At 42.5% G+C, this 17,885-nt stretch overlaps 1 protein-coding gene across 4 annotated transcripts in view; it reads right to left on the bottom strand.

Annotated features, from left to right (window-relative positions):
- The window catches only part of PLCB1 (phospholipase C beta 1), a 702,230-nt gene that overhangs the window by 28,685 nt on the left and 655,660 nt on the right, over positions 1 to 17,885 (bottom strand). The window contains exon 32 of one of the 4 annotated variants that reach the window (XM_063125315.1): positions 14,769 to 14,834. The exons of the other annotated variants lie outside the window; for them this stretch is intronic. Within the exon in view, the coding sequence (XP_062981385.1) occupies positions 14,793 to 14,834 (42 nt within the window). The 3' untranslated portion in view covers positions 14,769 to 14,792. The remainder of the gene's footprint in view (positions 1 to 14,768; positions 14,835 to 17,885) is intronic. 4 annotated transcript variants of the gene reach the window in all.

The raw sequence follows: 17,885 nt of genomic DNA, 5'->3' as shown, positions 1-17,885 counted from the left end.
GAAGAACTAAAATGCCTGGGAGAATAAAAAGGTCTTCACTGGTACCAAAATGACTACAACATAATGTGTCAGCCAATCCTCTCTGGGGAGAGCATTCCACAACCACAATGTCACAGCTGAAACTATCGTCTTCTGGTAGATGTCCACCTCACTTTATTTGGCAGGGGCACCCTGGAAGGGGGGGGTGCTCCTGAAAACAATCTTTGTGTCCAGGCAGGTATATATGAGAGGAGACAATCCTTCAGGTAACCTGTCCGCAAGCACTTTAGATCTTTGACTGTTATACCAGCACTTTGAATTGGGCCTGGACATGGACTGGAAGCCAGTGAAGATCACAAAGCACTGGTGTAATACATTCATACTGACCAGTCCCTGTTAACAATCTCACTCCCCTCTTTTGGGCCAGCTGAAGTTTCCAGACCATTTTCAAAGGCAGCCCCACATTTAACACATTACAGTGATCCAGATGAGAGGTTACCAGATCACAGATAACTGTAGCTAGGCTAGTTCTGTCCAGATAAGGACACTGTTGGTATATCAGGCTCAGCTAATAAAAGGTGCTCCATGCCACCAAGGCCACCTCTGCCTCCTGTGACAATGCTAGATCCAACAGAACCCAGATCTATGAACTTGAACCTTCAGGAGGAGTGCAACCCGCTCCAGAACAGGCTGGACATCACATAGCTAGGCAGATGAATCACCCACTAACAGTACCTCCATTTGATCTGGATTCAGTTTATGGCCTTCATCCAGTCCATTACCACACCCAGGCCCTGATTCTGAACATCCACTGCCTCACCTGGATTTGATGAAAAGAGGGGATAGAGCTGGGTCTCATTCACATATTGGTGACACCTCAGCCCACTCCTCTGGACAACCTTCCCCAGGGGAAGAGCAATAATCCCTCAGCACTAGCTTCTGGAATCCACCAGCCAAGTAAGGGCAGAAGCACTGCAACACCGTGCCTCCAACTCCCAGCCCAGGTAACCTATGCAGAAGGATACCACCATTGATGGTATCCAAAGCCACTGAAAGGTCCAAGAGAATCAACAGGGTCGCTCTCTCAGCACAGATCATCCCACAGGGCAACCCAGGCAGTTTCCGTTCCAAACCCTCTCTTGCTAAAGCATGTCAAGAATTTGAAGCTTTGACCACAAAGGTTTTCCCAAAGTTAGAGAAAAGGAAAGATAGCTGGTCTGCCTGGCAGGCGGCCCAGGAACTCACTGCTCTTTTTGTCAAGCAATGGACTTTATCAGTGCCCTACAGAAGCACATTTCAGAAGCAGAAGAAGGAAGGCCCCATAGGTCCCAGTCCTATGTGCATACAGCACAGAAAATTCAGTGTGATATGTCAGTGTGTCATATGGAGAGATAATATGTTGGCTAATTCTCCTTTATGACACTCTATTCTAAAATGAAGCCCATTTGTTCTAAGAGGTTGCACCCACTACCTAAAGAAGGGGGGGAGACCCTCACTGTCATGCCATAATGGGTTCCTGAAATGCTGACTTCTAGTGGAGAGCCACAGGAAAGGCCTGAAACACAGCACTATACAGATATTTTCCGTTTCTAAGCAAGCCCCACCTCCATAATTTGATTCCATTGCCTAGCTCTTCCAGGAAACAATATAAGAGGCCCAAAGACTTTTGGATCTTTTGAATCTTTTTGGATATCAGGATCCCCTGCAACCCAAACTATGAGGACAGAGCTCCTCATTGGCAAGGTGTTTGGAATCCACTGAAAATCTTTCACCCAAGGAAGACTTGGCGGAAGCAGTAGTAGACCAAAGACAGTGTGGGGATGCCTTGATGGGGCCCCTCAATAACCCCATTTGACTTTATCCAAAACCCTGACTCAATTCCTGACTCACCTGCCTTGTCCCCCAGGTCTCCAGAGCAAAGGTGGCAAATGCAGAACTGCCAGAGGAGTGTCCATCTGGTGGCCAGATGGCCCTATTGTCACGAGACTTTTCAGGAAGAGAAGGAGGGCACTGACGTAATTGTCAATGATGAACCAAAAATGGACCAGGAAGAGGAGGAGCTATGAGGGTGTTAAACCCTGAGTCTCCTGTGGCCCTTTGTTGTCTTAACAGCTTCTCTACAGCTCAAGCTTCTATCCCACATATGGGTCATGGACATCAGGTCAATGGCAGTTGTCTTCGGTTGTTCCTGACATGCAGACTGGCTCTCCCCCTCCCTTACTGTGACTTGTTCTTTGACCATGTGCATGTTGGTGCATTGAATTTGGCTTGGCTGACTAACTGATCTATATTCCTGGTTGCACCATTCTTATGTGCTCTACCTCACAGTTTCTACCTGCTTCAAACAGTGGCTGCTCCACAATGCTGTCCAAGGCAATGGATGGGTGGGAAATGATGCCTTTCAATGTGGACTTACCATATTTGCCCCTTCCTGATCCTGAACACAAACTGGAATGCACTTTGTCACCAAAATCAGTACCTTTCCAAAGTCTAAGATGCAGTTCACACACCAAAAAGTGCACAAAAATGTGTATTTTTTTTTTGGGGGGGGGGGAAATACACATAAGAACATCTTATTCGATGGGGGTGTACATTTGGAGAAAATGCATATAAAAGTGTACATGGGGAATTGTACAAAAGCAGATTAAAAAATGCAATCTGATGTGGTATTGGAATGGAACAAACTTAGCACTGGAACAATGAGAACCAGAACAAAATCAAGCTTGACAGATTTGCCCCTCACTACCCATAGTCAATGTGTTCCTAACTTGGCTGACAATGTAAAACATCTGAGCTTTTGCCATATCTTGCTTCCACACACATATTTGGGCCAGTTCTTGCTAGTTGAATGTCTCTCATCCTTCTCATGCCACAGTTCACATTAGCATAGAGCATGGCCTTCCTGATCAAGCTAGTGCTTCATTTGTCCCTGTTACAGACCAGGGCAGCCACAGTTTTCTGTCCCCTGATCCAAGTGAATCACTGCTCTGAGAATGTACTGGTTGGAAGGCTCAGATTCCCTTGGGGTGTCTATTCATCCTTTCACAAGGGAAGTCCTCCTTAGCATTGATTTATCTGGTATTCAAAGATACCCTCAACCACTCCTCAATCGAGGAACGGGACAAGGAGGAGATAGAATCATAGAATAGTAGAGTTGGAAGGGGCCTATATGACCATCAAGTTGGACCCCCTGCTCAAAGCAGGAATCTGCATTAAAGCATCCCTGACAGCTGCCGCCTGAAGGCTCTAGTGTGGGAGAGCCCACAACTTCCCTAGGTCATTAGTTCCACTGTTGCAGCATGTGTGTAGCTGTGTTCCTCCCTCCTGGCTTACATTTGCAAGTGCATGGTCTGCGTGTGGGGAAACATCAGCCACCTCATCTCAGCAGGCTCCAGTCTGGTCGGCAGGCAGGCCAGCAACCAAGCTGCAGTGACTGATGAGGAAGGGCTAGTAGCTGGATGGAGAAAGGCTAGTAACAGCAGCAGCAAGTACAGTGACAGCAGTTGCAGCTGCCTAACTTCAACAATGGAGAGCCAGCAGCTGGACAAGGAAGCCGGTGCTAGTAGGATGGCTGCTGGAGAACTGTCCTCTATTCTGAGGGCATCCTCTATTTGAAGGGCTGCTCAGTCCATGATCAGTATAAAGACAAAACACCATCACAAGGAAGAGCTGGGACTTGAACCTGCCCATCAAGAGCAGACCCAGCTAGCCATACAGGATATCTGGTCACACTAAGGTGAGATGTACTGTATTTCTATTTTAATTATTACAATTATTTCTAAATGTGAAACTATACATATACATTAGCATGTGTGCGTTTAATACAAATCGGTGCCCTCAATTTTGGTGATGCACATCCTTTTCTGGTGATTCGCAAAGCAAGGAAAGGATTAAACAAAAAGGTTAATGATGGCAAATGAACACTTTGGAAAAAGCTGCCTTTTCAAAGGCATTCAAAGGCATTTGACCTGGCCATTTTCAAAACAGCGTTTGTTTTGTTTTCAAAATTTAACCCCCCCCTTCCCCCAATTTGGACAAAAAATGCTGTATAGTTGCTGAGGTCTTAAGAAATAGGTACAACAGTCACATAAATGCTAGGGTTTGAAAGACAGCTGCTGACCTACATACAATGTGCTGTGGTTTCAGATATATTTGCATGATACTGTGAGCAGTAGGGCCCAAATGCTGAGAAGGTGTAAGTGTGTGCGAGGACAATTCAGAACCTGCTGAAATAATGGACTTTATTTCCCATGTGTCCTTTCCTTTCCTTTTCTTCTGTAAAAAAGAGACATTCAGAAGGTCCCTGTTTGCAAGATTAGCCAGCTTGGCATATTGTATGCCATGTGTTTTGCATCTTGCATTTTAACACTCACTGTATGAAAATAAAGATGTCAAAACACAATCTGCCAAGCAAAAGACGATTCCCTCTCATAAACGGTGCTACAATTAGATACAAAAGATGACAGCACACCAGACAGAATTCCAACTCCACAGAACATATATTGTCAAACAGGACAACGTGCCCCCAGACTAAATGATGACACACTTCCTAGTATTGGCTCATGGTATTTACTATGGCTCTTATTTAGGTCTCCTTACTTAGGCAAAGCTCAGCAGTACACCTAAGGATTATCCCAGGCAAATGGAGGGGTCATCCCTGCCTGCTCCCAGGATCCCCTGTGTGTCATTTGGATGCACAGGGATGATCCCTGGAAAAAAGGCTGGGGTAGAAACAGCTGTTGTGATCCAGTAAGGGCCAAACTACATATGCTGCTCTTTCGCTCCTAGATTTTTCTTTAGTTTATAAATGTATTTATATTATTTATTTAGAGTATTTTTTTATCCCGCACCTTGACCAAAAAGGCTCCCAGAGCGGCTTACAATTGATCAGTGAAGAAGACAGTCCTAGCCTCAGGCTTATATGACACACAAGGAAAAGGGGATGGGGATGGAAGAGGGAGAAAAGAAAAAGAAATTAAGGAGACCATTCAGCAGGGCTGGTGGGGAGGTCCTGCTCCCTCCTCTCATTTCCCATTGGAGGGGCAGACCAACAGCTGCTTCTTCTTTCCCACAATGTCATGATGACAGTTAGCCCTGTTCGGGGTGCTGCTGATGGTCTCTTCTTGATCCTGTCTCCCTCGCTTCTTTTTCCCCACAGGGTCAAGAAGACCGTTAGCCCTCTGTGTGTGTGTGTGTGAGTGTGTGCAACTGAAGCAGGCTCTGAGGGTCTCTCTTAGTTATATCTGTGGAGGCTGCAAATTGAAGTGGAAGGCCAATGGGTAGGTGGGTGCCATAACCATTTCCTTTTGTATCCTTGATAAAAGTAAAAAATAAATAAATTCCTCTCCTTGTTGCTATTTGTCAAAACAGTTTGGGGTTGGACACATGAATTTTAGCAGACAACAAGAAAAGGGGAACAATTAAGGATCCCTCCTAAGGTATCAGTCTTCTTCTCTAGTGTACAGGGTCTGTGGGTACATTTTATAAGACACTAAGACTTTAGGGGCAAATAACATGGGGCTAGCCATCATATATGGTTTGGCCTTAAGAAAAGCAGAATAAGGCACACGTACAAAACAGACCTCTCCAGCAGAATGTTCAAGTCTGTTTCCTCATTGCTAAATTCCAAACACCAAATAAATAAACAAAAATAGGGTGACCACATGAAAAGGAGGACAGGGCTCCTGTATTTTTAACAGATGCATAGAAAAGAGAATTTCAGCAGATGTCATTTGCTAGTGAAATTTCCACTTCATCACAACAGTTAAAGCTGCAGGAGCCTTTCCCTCTTTTGTATCTGGTCAAGAAGGCAAGGCTGATACAGCTTTAACTGTTGCGATGAAGAGGGAATTTCACCAGGTGCTACATGCATACAAATGACACCTGCTGAAATTCCCCCTTTCCGTGTAACTGTTAAAGATAGAGGAGCCCTGTCCTCCCTTTCATGTGGTCACCCTAAATAAAAATCCTCCTAGATCTTTAGACTGTTGTGCTTGTTAAATGGTGAACTTATGCAAAGAGGTTGTTGGTTTTTTAAAAAAAATCTAGTGCATTTTTATTTTGCTATTCCCATCAAGTCATTTTTTTTTTACAAAAGATTAAAAATAACAAACCCAACAGCAACAACAACAAAATGGTATACCAAGTGTATTAAACAGGTGCAAAATATTTTTCTCTGAGGAAATCATATGAAGGATTTGACAGAAGATAGCAAGTTAAACCCATTCCTCAACTGCCATACAGACATTTATAGAAAACCTTTTATAGAAAGTCCTTCTGTTCACTGTGAATATTGTTTGCATGACTGTAAAAAATTTCCTGTCTTCAGTTTTGCAGATGTCAGCTAAAATTTAGTAGTCTTCAATCTTTTCAGCCCTAGGACATACTTTTAGTCTAAACATGTATTTTGCAAACTGACACCTCTCTCTCTCTCTCTCTCTAATTTCATGCTGGCCAGGGAACACTGGGAGCTGTAGGACTTTTTCCTGTCTAAACATGCATAGGACTGCACCTTAACATATTTGTATGGTTGCAGTCCTGTTGTTGCACCCCATCTTAGGTCAGGCTGCAAGCTAGTAGTGGGTCCTACTACATCAGCTGAAGACAAACAAGCCATATAATTTTTAAAACAGTGCTGTTTATCAAGGATAGCCAAGGATTTGAATCTCAGAATTTTGAATTTTGAATCTCAGAAGCATGGATTCTAGAAGTGAACATATTACCACTCCTGATCATGATCTTATAATTTATGTTTATTTATTTAGTTTGACCAATACACTTACTACACTTAAGGAAGTAGGGCAAAAGACAGTCAACCTCTCATACAGTCTACGACGTATCTGGTTCCTGCCACCATTAAGGAAGGACAAGATATCGTCTTTGTATATTATCTGTTTTATGTTTTTATGGCTTTGAAATTTTGTATATTATCTGTTTTATGTTTTTATGGGTTTTAAATTTTGTATATCTGTTTTCTTAAATGTTCAATGTTTAAAATCTTTGTGAACTGCCCAGAGAGCTTCGGCTATGGGGCGGTATAGGAATATAATAAATAAGTAAATAAATGGGACCTACAACAAAATGTGGCAGGGTGGAATACTCCTGTTCAGGATTCCAGCCAGTTATCTTCCAAGATAATCCATTCCATCTTCCACCTGGGTTTTGTGTCCGACCCCCTAACAATCAGTCACCATTCCGTGCCCACTGAGCATGCTCAGTCATCCTCCAAAGATATTTCTGCAAGCCTTGGGGTCCCCTAAGCCTGCTGATACTTCCCTTTCATAGCAAATGTTGCTGTTTTGTCCACACAAGGGTCCATACAGTGTGGATTTCTCCTCCCCAAGTCTCTGGTAACCTTTAGGAGGAAGGCCTTGGGGAGAGGGGAGGGGATTGTACAGGGAACCCAAGGCTCTGCAGGCCAGCTTAGGCCTGCGAGCTATAGGTTCCTCATCACTGCTTTGATACATTTTGCTTAATACCATGAGGACATTTATGCCACACACCCCCACACACACATGCATGCTATAATTGGCAGTTTCCCCCATGTGGACCTATTTGGGAAGATGCTGCTGAGTTTGTGGAGATGTCTGCCAGACTGCTTATCTTCTTTGCATTTAACCACTTCTGCAAGCAAGGAGCTGAGCATGGCCCTTCACCATATTAGGATAACAGCTTTCAAGCAAGTACAAGAGACAGAAAAAAGTACTTCTTGGTACAATACGCAATTAACTTATGAAATTTGCTACAGCAAAATACGGTAGCATTGAATCACAGACTTTAACAGGGGGATTAGATGAATTCATGAGGATGGATCCAGACTTAGTTATATTTAGAGCATATCCCTGGGACTCAAGCCAAAACTATCTCAATTTTTATTGATTTCAATATCTCTACTCTATGTATAAATAAGTCTCGATTCAACTTATGCAACCTAAGTTTAACAATGGTTATTATAAGATCACACCAAGGTTCAGAATACCAGTTCTGGAAGCAGTAACCAGTAAACAAAATGAAGGGCTATTGCATTCGTGCCCTGCTTCTGGAATCTGGCTAGTCACAGTTGAACGTAGGATAATGAAGTAGACATACTAGGGCCATAGCTAGACCAAAGGTTTATCCCTGGATCGTCCAGGGGTCAAACCAGTTCATCTGAGGGGATCCAGTGCTCAGGCAGGGGTGAACCCTGGATGATCCCAGGATAAACCTTAGGTCTAGCTGTGGCCCCTGTGTCTCTCCAGATGCTGTTGGACTGCAACTCCAATCAGCCTAACCAGCATAGAGAATGGTGAGGGATCATGGAAGTTGGAGGCCAAAACATCTGGAGGGTCACATGTTCCTCATACCCAAGACATGGTCTGGTCCTGCAGAGCTCTTCTTAAGTTCACAAGTATGTGTTTTGATTGTAAAGAATGTGAGCACATTCCCCACACAAGCATCCCTTGTTCCAAGTGACTAAGAGATATGCCTGCCTCGCTTTGTCATTCTTAACCCATTTCTGTCACTTTGTCCTCCTCCTGTTGCCCTCCCGGGCCAGAAGCAAATCTAAAATGTTGTTACATTTTGCCTGGCAACAGGGAGAAGAAATCACAGTGCTGATTTTCCCATCTGGTTGCTAAAGTATTTCCTACAAATAGTTTGGCTCTCCTTTTGAGGATTCTGGCAGGTGCTTAGGATACCAGTAAATGCTCTAACAGCTCTTCAGGACTCTTTTGAGTTGCTAATAGGGTATAAATCAACCAAGGTCTCTAGCTAGGAGCCAGTTGGAATTCATAATACCGTAGCTGGATTTTTAAAAAAGTGATTTCCTACTCTGAAACCCTGTCTAAAGATATGTAAAATGGCCTATTCTGTCTGAAATGAAAAGCATTACCATTTCAAGAAAATCAGTATCTATTAAAAAAAATCTCACACAATTCTTTCCAGAATAAAATTATTACACCAGACAATTTTTCCTTTCCATACATTCTGGCAATTTCTATATATTTATTATGTAGGATTAAATAGTAAAACAAAGTTACTGAGTTGTATTGGACATTGTGCATCCACCAGCTGAATGGCTTCCACTAGTGGAATGGATTTTCCTCCCTTCTGCACCCCACCACTCCCCCCCCCCCCCAAAAAAAAACCTGCTATGGAGGAAGGAGAAGGGAAAGCAGCATTGCATGTGAAAATCACTTGTCTGTTCGCATTGAATTCAGTGGAACAGAATTAAACATATTCTTTACTTTCCCACTTAAAAGTGATTGACTTGGCTACAAGGGTTGGCATTAAGTGTGAAATAAACATACTTTGCATTAAAACACGTATTTTAGCAATACTTTCACATCTTTACGCCTCAGATTAGCAACCTTCCCAATTCATCTCTAAATCAGGGCTGAACCGAATTGACTAGAACCACTTCTCACCCATTTCACCAACCACGAAATCAGCTGTTTCATTTCAGCTGTAGTTTGGTGGGGAGGTGAAATTATTTTTGGGACGAGAGAATCACTCTGAGTTTGGACAACACACTAATCAACCGGTGTGTGTGTGTTAATAGGAACAAAATGGAAAGCAACTGTTGATTAGCGTGTTGTCCGAACTCAGCTGAAGAGTCCTTTTTGTTTTCCCAAGGAAAACCATTCTGAATTTATGTTTGAATTTTGGGAAATTCAAAATGGTTGCCCCTTTGCATTGGAGGGCTCCATTTCAGAGGATAACAGCTAACTATCTTATGAGTTTGTTTTTTAAAATGGTGAGTGGTGGATTGTTGCTGCAGCAGCTCATTTTATTCATCCTCCAAAGAATGGGCAGTGATTGAAGTTTGTTAAAAAAAATAAAAATAAAGCCATAGTGCAGACCCAAAGTTTAAAAGGTATCCCACACTGGAGGTTGGATAGCGGGAATCAGAGATTGACAGTGCAATCCTGTGCTTATCGAATCAGAAATAAGCCCCACTGAGTTCAATAGGATTTACTCCCAAGTAAATGTGCTGAAGAACCATCAAAAAGATTAGGAAAAAGAAGGTTCAAGGAGGGGCCATTTCGCTAAACAGTCATTCAAAGAGAAATACAGCCACATGCACACATTTTTGGTCAAATTACCGTTTCTCTAATTAGGACTATTCTAAAATTGCTCAGGATGTTCTGCTTCTGTTATTTCACAGGGTTGCAATTGTCAAACGCTTTGCAGTTTGGCCCCTTACGCTGACGGTGCTTCAAGAGCCTCAGCCAAAATTTGTTTTCATCACTCAATAAATAATAACTACATTTGGAAGTACTGTGAGGTAGTTGTAAGCGTACTTACTGACAAATCATCTGTCCTACACACACACATAATTAACATCCCACTTAATTGCCATGTTAATTATATGAGATGTGCCAGAATTCCCTCATCAGCTGGGGGGAAAGTATTGCTAGTGCTAGCTTGAGGCCTCCATGACATAAATCACTAATGCAATGGAACGCAGGAGCCTGAAAGCTCTAACTTCCTAAAACTTGACCTATTCTTGCTTAAGGACAAGGGGTGGGCAACTTGAGACCTGCCAGATGTTTTGGCCTACACTTCTAACAGAGCCAATAGTGAGGAATTATGGGAGTTACAGGTCAAAACATCTGGAGGGCCACAAGTTGCCCACCCCTGCTTTAGAGGATAGGGATTTCCAGTGACAATCAAGAAAATATTTGGGCTTGCAGAATGCAACCTGTTTTATTTATTTATTTATTTATTTACAGTAGTTATATACTGATCCATATCTAAAATAGATTCCAGAGCAGTGAACATAGGAATAAAATAGTCGAAAGATTAAACGATTAAAACAGCAATTTAAAATTGTTCAATTTAAAACAGACTATCAATAAAAATGCTGGCTGGTCAGCTGACAAGGACAAGGGTGGGCAACTTGAGACCTGTCAGATGTTTTGCCCTACACTTCTAACAGAGCCAATAGTGAGGAATTATGGGAATTATAGGTCAAAACATCTGGAGGGCCACAAGTTGCTGGAAGCAACTTTCCTGGAAAAGAGCTGTTTCAGGAGGCGCTGGAAGCGTCATTGTATTGGCGCCTGCCTGACCTCCAGGGGCAGGAAATTCTAAAGAGAATGAGCTACCATTCTAAAGACTCTTCTCCTGGTGGACTCCAATCAGGTCATCGGTACATGTGGAACCACCAGGCGTATGCCCTTTAAGGATCTCAGTGATCAGGCAGGTTGGTAAGGGAGAAGGCGCTCTCAGGGTTTCCTGGTCTCAAGTTGTTTAGGGCTTTGTACACTAGTACTAGAACCTTAAACCTGGCCTGATAGCGAATAGGCAGCCAGTGCAGTTCCCTCAGCAAAGGAGTTGTATGTTGAAAAGGAGTTGCATGCTGCGTTCTACCCTAGTTCCAGCTTCCGGAGCAGCCTTAAGGGCAGCCCCACATAGGACACATTGCAGTGAGGTCACTAACGCCTGTACCACTGTGGCCAAGCTATCCCTCTCCAGGAGAAGCTGTAGTTATTGAGCCAGTGAAGCTGGTAATGGGCACTCTGAGGCCACTTGGGCCTCCAGAGACAATGATGGATCTAGGAGTACCCCCAAACTATAAACCTGATCTCTCAATAATGATATAAGGAATTTCCTTTTATGGCGTCAGATCCTTGATCCACCTACCCCAATTTAAGGCAAGCTCCACGTGGCTGAATTGTATTTGATTTTACATATTTATAAAATGTTTTTCCATGGCTCAGTGGTGGTTTGGTACTTGAGAGCTTTCTCAGTGAGCATTTTTGTGGGGGTGGGGGCAATAAATAAATAAATCTGTTTTCCTGAGAGTTCCCTCCCAGCTTATAACACTGGTACAGGCATGCAGACGGTGCAAGTGCACATGCACATTAATGCATTGCCCTCTGAGAATTACAGTTGGGTTTGCTACCCCGTGTATGGCTCAGATATTAGCTCAGTTTGTTACTTTGTGCAGCACAGCATTATTTTGTAAATGTCATGTCCATGTAAAACGAATGCATCATTTCACTACAATCAAGGGGAGTTTCCCTGAGGGCGAGGGGTGAACGTTCAAGACCTCCCGTGCATGTGCCTACAAAAGCACTTATCATTGCACACCAGAATGCTGATTGCATACATGCAGAATGTCCTATAACAGACCTTTTCTGAGAGGGGCGTCTGAGAGAAATGTCAATTGATTCCATAAGACAGCCAAGCATTATGAGCTAAAGAAAGTTGTGAACCGAATCAGGCAGTTACGAACTTTGTCATCACTGCTTGTAATGGAGAAGTTTTACCTTTTACCAGTGGAACAATCAGGGATTGAGGATAGGGGAATATGTACATGCAAAATGTAGGCTCTATTGCTGAAAGGGCTCCTCTAAGGCAGGTTTAACTTTGGGGAATGGCAAACAGAGCATCTCTAGCAGTGTATTGCTAAAAGATGAATGATCCCAGGGGAGCCATTTTGTAATTATCTTTGACAAATAATGGCCATTCCATGTGTCATGGGCATACGTATCACAAGCGTTCGAAATCACTCAAAGCATTGGTTTCCTCTACAATGGGGTATGCCATGCTTGTTATCATGCAAATTACTTTGCGACACATAGAAATGTTAATTTATATTTTCCATGCAAGAGCAGTTTTGCAAGGAAATCAGCAGCCATCTGATGTAATTTTTTTCTAAATTGTGCTTAGCAGCTTATTTTTCCTAATTACAAACCAAGTTGTTGTTTGCCAGTTTCAAGATACAGCACAATTGAGCAGAATAAATTTGTTGTCTTTTTTAAAAAACCAAAAATCTAAAAAAAAAACTAAACAGAGGCCATAGCTAGACCTAAGGTTTATCCCTGGATCGTCCAGGGGTCAAACCTGTTCATCTAGGTGACACACAGGGGATCCAGTGCTCAGGCAGGGGCGAACCCTGGATGATCCCAGGATAAACCTTAGGTCTAGTTGTGGCCTAAGGCTAATTTAAACGTTGCTTTGAGAATTTCTCTTCTCCTCCTACAGTGAACCATTTGGGGGATTTCTCATATGTGAAACACTGACTTCTCGAACATCTTTGGGGTGGGGGGAAAGCCTGTTTCATGTGACTACTTCGCTTCTGCTATATAATATTTTTCTCTCCTGAGCCTTGTGGTTCCATTGGGTTTCTCCATTCCTTTATCTGCGTGTTTCCAAAATAGTTTATTAAGGTTGCAATCCTATATACCACTTTTTCCAAACTGTTGCCCTCCAGTTGATGAGGATTTCAACTCCCATTACCCCCAGCCAGAGTAGCCAATGATCAGGCATCCTGGGAGTTGTAGTCCCAAACATCTGGAAAGCATAGACTGGAGAAAACTGCTACATACACTCACCTAGGAGTAGGTCCCATTGAACATAGTGGGAATTAGTTCTGATTAAGCACGAATATGATTGCAACGTAAGTAGGGATGCAGGAGAAATTTGGCTGGTTCACATTTTAATGCAAACTTACTTAATGTTAATGCTTTCCAAACTAATATGCGAGCTGAAATGAAGGTAGGTTTTTATAGTTGTACTTCTATGAATTTTGCGATGCAATTTGCCAATCAAAAAGGTATACAAAAAAAGTGTCTGTTAGGAGACAGTGTGGCCCCCAATATGTATTATTAAAAATAACATTAGTAAAATTAAAAACCTCCCCTACAAACTAATGTGGACAAAATGAACTTAAGTTTGGAAAAATTAGAAACTCAGCCAAACAGAAATTGATAGAATTTCCATCTTTAACCATAAGTGAATCTCTTAATCCAAATCTACCTGTTAATTCTGCCAGTATTGGGCAAAAGGCAGAATAACATCATCATCAACAACAACAACAACAATAATAATAGTAATTCTACTAACAAGTAACTAGGGATTTGTTTTAAGCAAATGGTAGGATAGAAATATTTTAATAAATATGATTCTGTAATCCACTCCCAGCCTAAGTATTGGTTAATAGTTCAATTTGCTTGAATTTTACTTTCTACTATCATTACTAGTATGCAACCCTTCCCCCATGCTGAGCAAACTTTGAATGCTCAAATTGACTTTGAAACTCTAACCTCTGCTCAGGTTTTATGCTTACCTTTTTGCCGTCCCTTTTCCATATAACACTTTGAAGGCTGCAATCCTATACACACTTACCCATGAGAAAGCCACATGGAATGCAACGGTTTTACTTCGGAATAAACATGCCTAGTATTGTGCTTTAAAACTCTGATTGCAAGTTCAACAAGGTTCCCTACAGATGAGTTCACACAATCATTTTAAATATGCCAACACACACCTGACATGAACTCCCAGTTTGCTTTTCAGCAATTCAGGTAAATGCTGGAGGTGGGAAGAGAATCAAAAAGGGGCAGTCGATGACTGCGGTTTCATAGTAATGAAGAGACAGCTGCAATTATCCTATTATAGATGAGCTGATCCTGATAGTTATTTCAGTAGTTGACATGATACAGTATAAAATTGAGTAATGTTTTTGAAATCATTGTTACATGCACCACACAGCCCTCTTTATTCTTATTAATATCATTTATTTATACAGCTCATTGTTTCAAATGTGCGATTAATGGAAGGGTTGAAATTAGCAGGCAGTGGGACTTTCAGTAAAAGGTTCTTAACTGAAAAATAATGGAAAAGCTAGTGGTAGTATGTATTTAGTAATCAAAAGATAAAAATCAGGGATTAAAACATGCAAAGGTGTGGCAGGATGGGGATTGAATGAATTAATGACTATTACGTTAGAGTTCCTAACAATATGTAAAAAATGAGAGTTGTTAGTTTTACTAGAGAAGAAAGGCAAATGTTTCACTCACTTTCACTAGTCTCATACTCCATTTCTACTTCTGTTTTTCCTCCTCTACTTCTGGTTCTTCTATGCTCTTTAAAACAAAACCAAGGATCGTTTCAATTTAAGTGAATAGGAATTACTCTAAACTAGAATATGACATTTTTACACATAAAAGTCAGTATGTTTTCTTTTTTCATCATTTCACGTAATGAACAACAAAAAACTCATTGAATACATCTTAAAGCCAATTCTTCACCATTTCTCTGGTTGGCATATTTCAGGCAACGGAACCGCTCTGTGCCTTCTATCTCGTCAAAATGTGATGTTTTCTTCAAGTTACAAATCTATATTTGAGTGCAGATGGAATAGTTTCAACAGGAAAGAAAATATCCCCCCAGGAATAATGGCAATCTTCACAGCAGAAGGTACATCTATCCATCATTTGGGTTATAAAGTCACAGATTGTGCTCTCAAGTCAAGGACAACAAAGGTTGGGGAGTTCTTAGATAGAAAACCTTCGAAGTAAACAAAATGTCGCCAGAACACTGGAGCAGCTAAATGGGAATGCCAGGCCTCTTTACTCATTAGTACTTATTTAAGTGACAATAGCAATGAAAATCAACAGAAGACTACGGCCACAGCTAGACCTCAGGTTTATCCTGGGATCACCCAGGGTTCGCCCCTGCCTGAGAACTGGATCCCCTGTGTGTCACCTAGATGAACAGGTTTGACCCCTGGACGATCCAGGGATGTCTAGCTATGGCCGACACTTTTACATCTACTTTGACTACTTAGACATGAATCTCACAGTGGAAAAAAAAGGTATCAGAATGGAACCAAACTGGCTCCATAAGCATAAATAATAATTTGTATCTTAGCATTTGCTGTTTTAAGTTGCAATTTGGTAATAAAAGAGGAAATTATATACTTCTCTAAGAACCGTTTTTCTTTCTTTCTATATTATAGACAATGATAATTTATGTTTTTCCTAACTGGCTCGGGTTCTTCTGCTTCACTGTCCTAGCATACCATAACTTAGTAGATTTATTTTTTCCAAGGTGACCTGACTTGAAATGGGGCAAATGTGGTGTCAAGCCTTGCACATTTGCCTGGGCCCAAGTTCCACTGAACCAACTGGGCTTACTTCTGAATAGGGGTGGGCAAATCTGTCAATGTAGTTTCACTTCCCTTCTCCTTTTCCTGACTGTAGGTTTGTTTCATCCTGCTTCTACATCAGTTTGGGGGGGAAAACAAAACAAAACGAAAGGTCAGCATGAACATTCAAACACATTTTCGTGCACATTTCTCTTAGTATACATGTTCCTAAGTAAGAACTTTTTGCAAGTGGGTTTTCCCTAATATAATGCACTTTTGTATGTATGTTCCCCTAATAAAAATATGTGTGTGCACTTTCCCTTAATATATGCATTCATGTGCACATTTTTGAACTATGAACTTCATCACAACATTCTGAAAAATGTGGATAGTGCTCTTGTTCATGTATAGGTTTGGGAGGTGCACACTAGGTATGTTCATATAAAAATTAAAACAGGACAAATTCATCCTCCATTCCTGGGTAGATGTGCATAAAATTTGTCTAAGGCTCATCTTACATATTCATTTTCAATGGAGAAAGGCAAGACATACATGCAAACATAAATAAATAAAATAATTCTTTATATTGAATAAATTCAGTGGGCTGTTTCAAAGCCATTCACAATTAATAACTTGTTCAATGGAAATTAAAAGTGCAGATCTTCCTGCTCTACACACTACTTACTTCGAAAGAACCCAAGCATGCTGTGTGAACAGTTTCCACTCAGGATGTTTGACACTTGCTGCTTTGTCTCCATAGAATATTCTTCACTTCTGCCCTCTGGTCTTGCCTATCAACAGAAACTCTGCAGAGTGTTGTAGGGTGTAATCCTATTCAGATGCCCATCAGCCTCCAAACTTGGAGTCTGATGGACATCCTATGCAGAGCAGGAAAAGAGCAGACACTGGGGGATGGGTCATATCCCCACTTCCCCAGACCCTGCCCCTCCCTGCCCGCATAACCATCCCCTTTCCATCCTCTCCGAAATCATTTTTGTGAGCTCAGAGAGGCAACCTGTGTGATTCTCTCTGGACCAGCTGCAGAGAGCTGGTTTAAACAAGCCAAATTTCACACGCCAACAACAAAACATGGCTTTTCTTTGTGATTTATAGCTGGTTAACAAACCGTGGTTTATTTGCAGGGATTGGTTCAGGCACAACAACAAGCCTGATTTCAACAAACCACACCATGGTTTAGCAAACCAGGCCACTGTGTAACAAACAGCTTTTTGGCTGACATTTGTTAGACTTTGTATTCACATATCGATCCTGTTCAGGCTATATGCTAAGCCATGGTGGTCAAGCATTTTGAGCTAAACATTATGGCTTAGTGTGTCATGTGAACCATGGCTTAACATGTCATATGAACCATGCCTAACCATGGTGACTACATAACCACAGTTTAAACACCCTCATAACCATTTGCTCAAAATGTTTAGCAGCCTAACCATGGCTTAGTGTGTTGTCTGAACAGGCCCATCATATGGTTCTCTTAGGGCCTTGCTAGATGAGGTGTTAGCACGGTGCGAGGCCCAGCCACATCCCTGTGCGTCCAGATGATGCACAGGGGATCCTGGGCTCAGGCAGGGCACAAACTTCCCTGACCCCGGGCTAACCAGCACCGCTTTTGGCCCAGTTTTTCCACAGTCCTGGCCTGAGCCCGGGGCTGCAAAAGGTCTAACCTGTTCCGCTGCTTTTCCCGGCTACCGCATTTACTTGCGAGTAGCCAGGAGAAGCCGTGCACTGGGCACAGCACTCCACAGGAGCGCTATGCCCATCGGGCCAGGGGGAGGGAGATCAGGGCCGGGGGGGGGAAAGAGCGGACCCAGTGGGAGAGATGAGGGGGGGAAGAGTGGAGCCAGGGGACATCGGGGGGAATCACGGCCCAGGGGCAATGGGGGGGATCAGAGATTGCGGCCGGACGGGCGAGGGGGGCATTGGACATGGCGTGCGGGCGAGGGGGGCATTGGACATGGCAGGCGGGTGGGCAAGGGGGGCATCAGACATCGTGGGGGGAATCGGGGGCAGGGGGAGTGGGGAACCCTTT

The sequence above is a fragment of the Elgaria multicarinata genome, chromosome 4 (assembly GCF_023053635.1).
Source record: "Elgaria multicarinata webbii isolate HBS135686 ecotype San Diego chromosome 4, rElgMul1.1.pri, whole genome shotgun sequence".
In the NCBI taxonomy this organism is placed as follows: Eukaryota; Metazoa; Chordata; class Lepidosauria; order Squamata; family Anguidae; genus Elgaria; species Elgaria multicarinata.
Note: the sequence above shows the minus strand (reverse complement) of the source record. Positions and strands in the feature narration are given on the sequence as shown.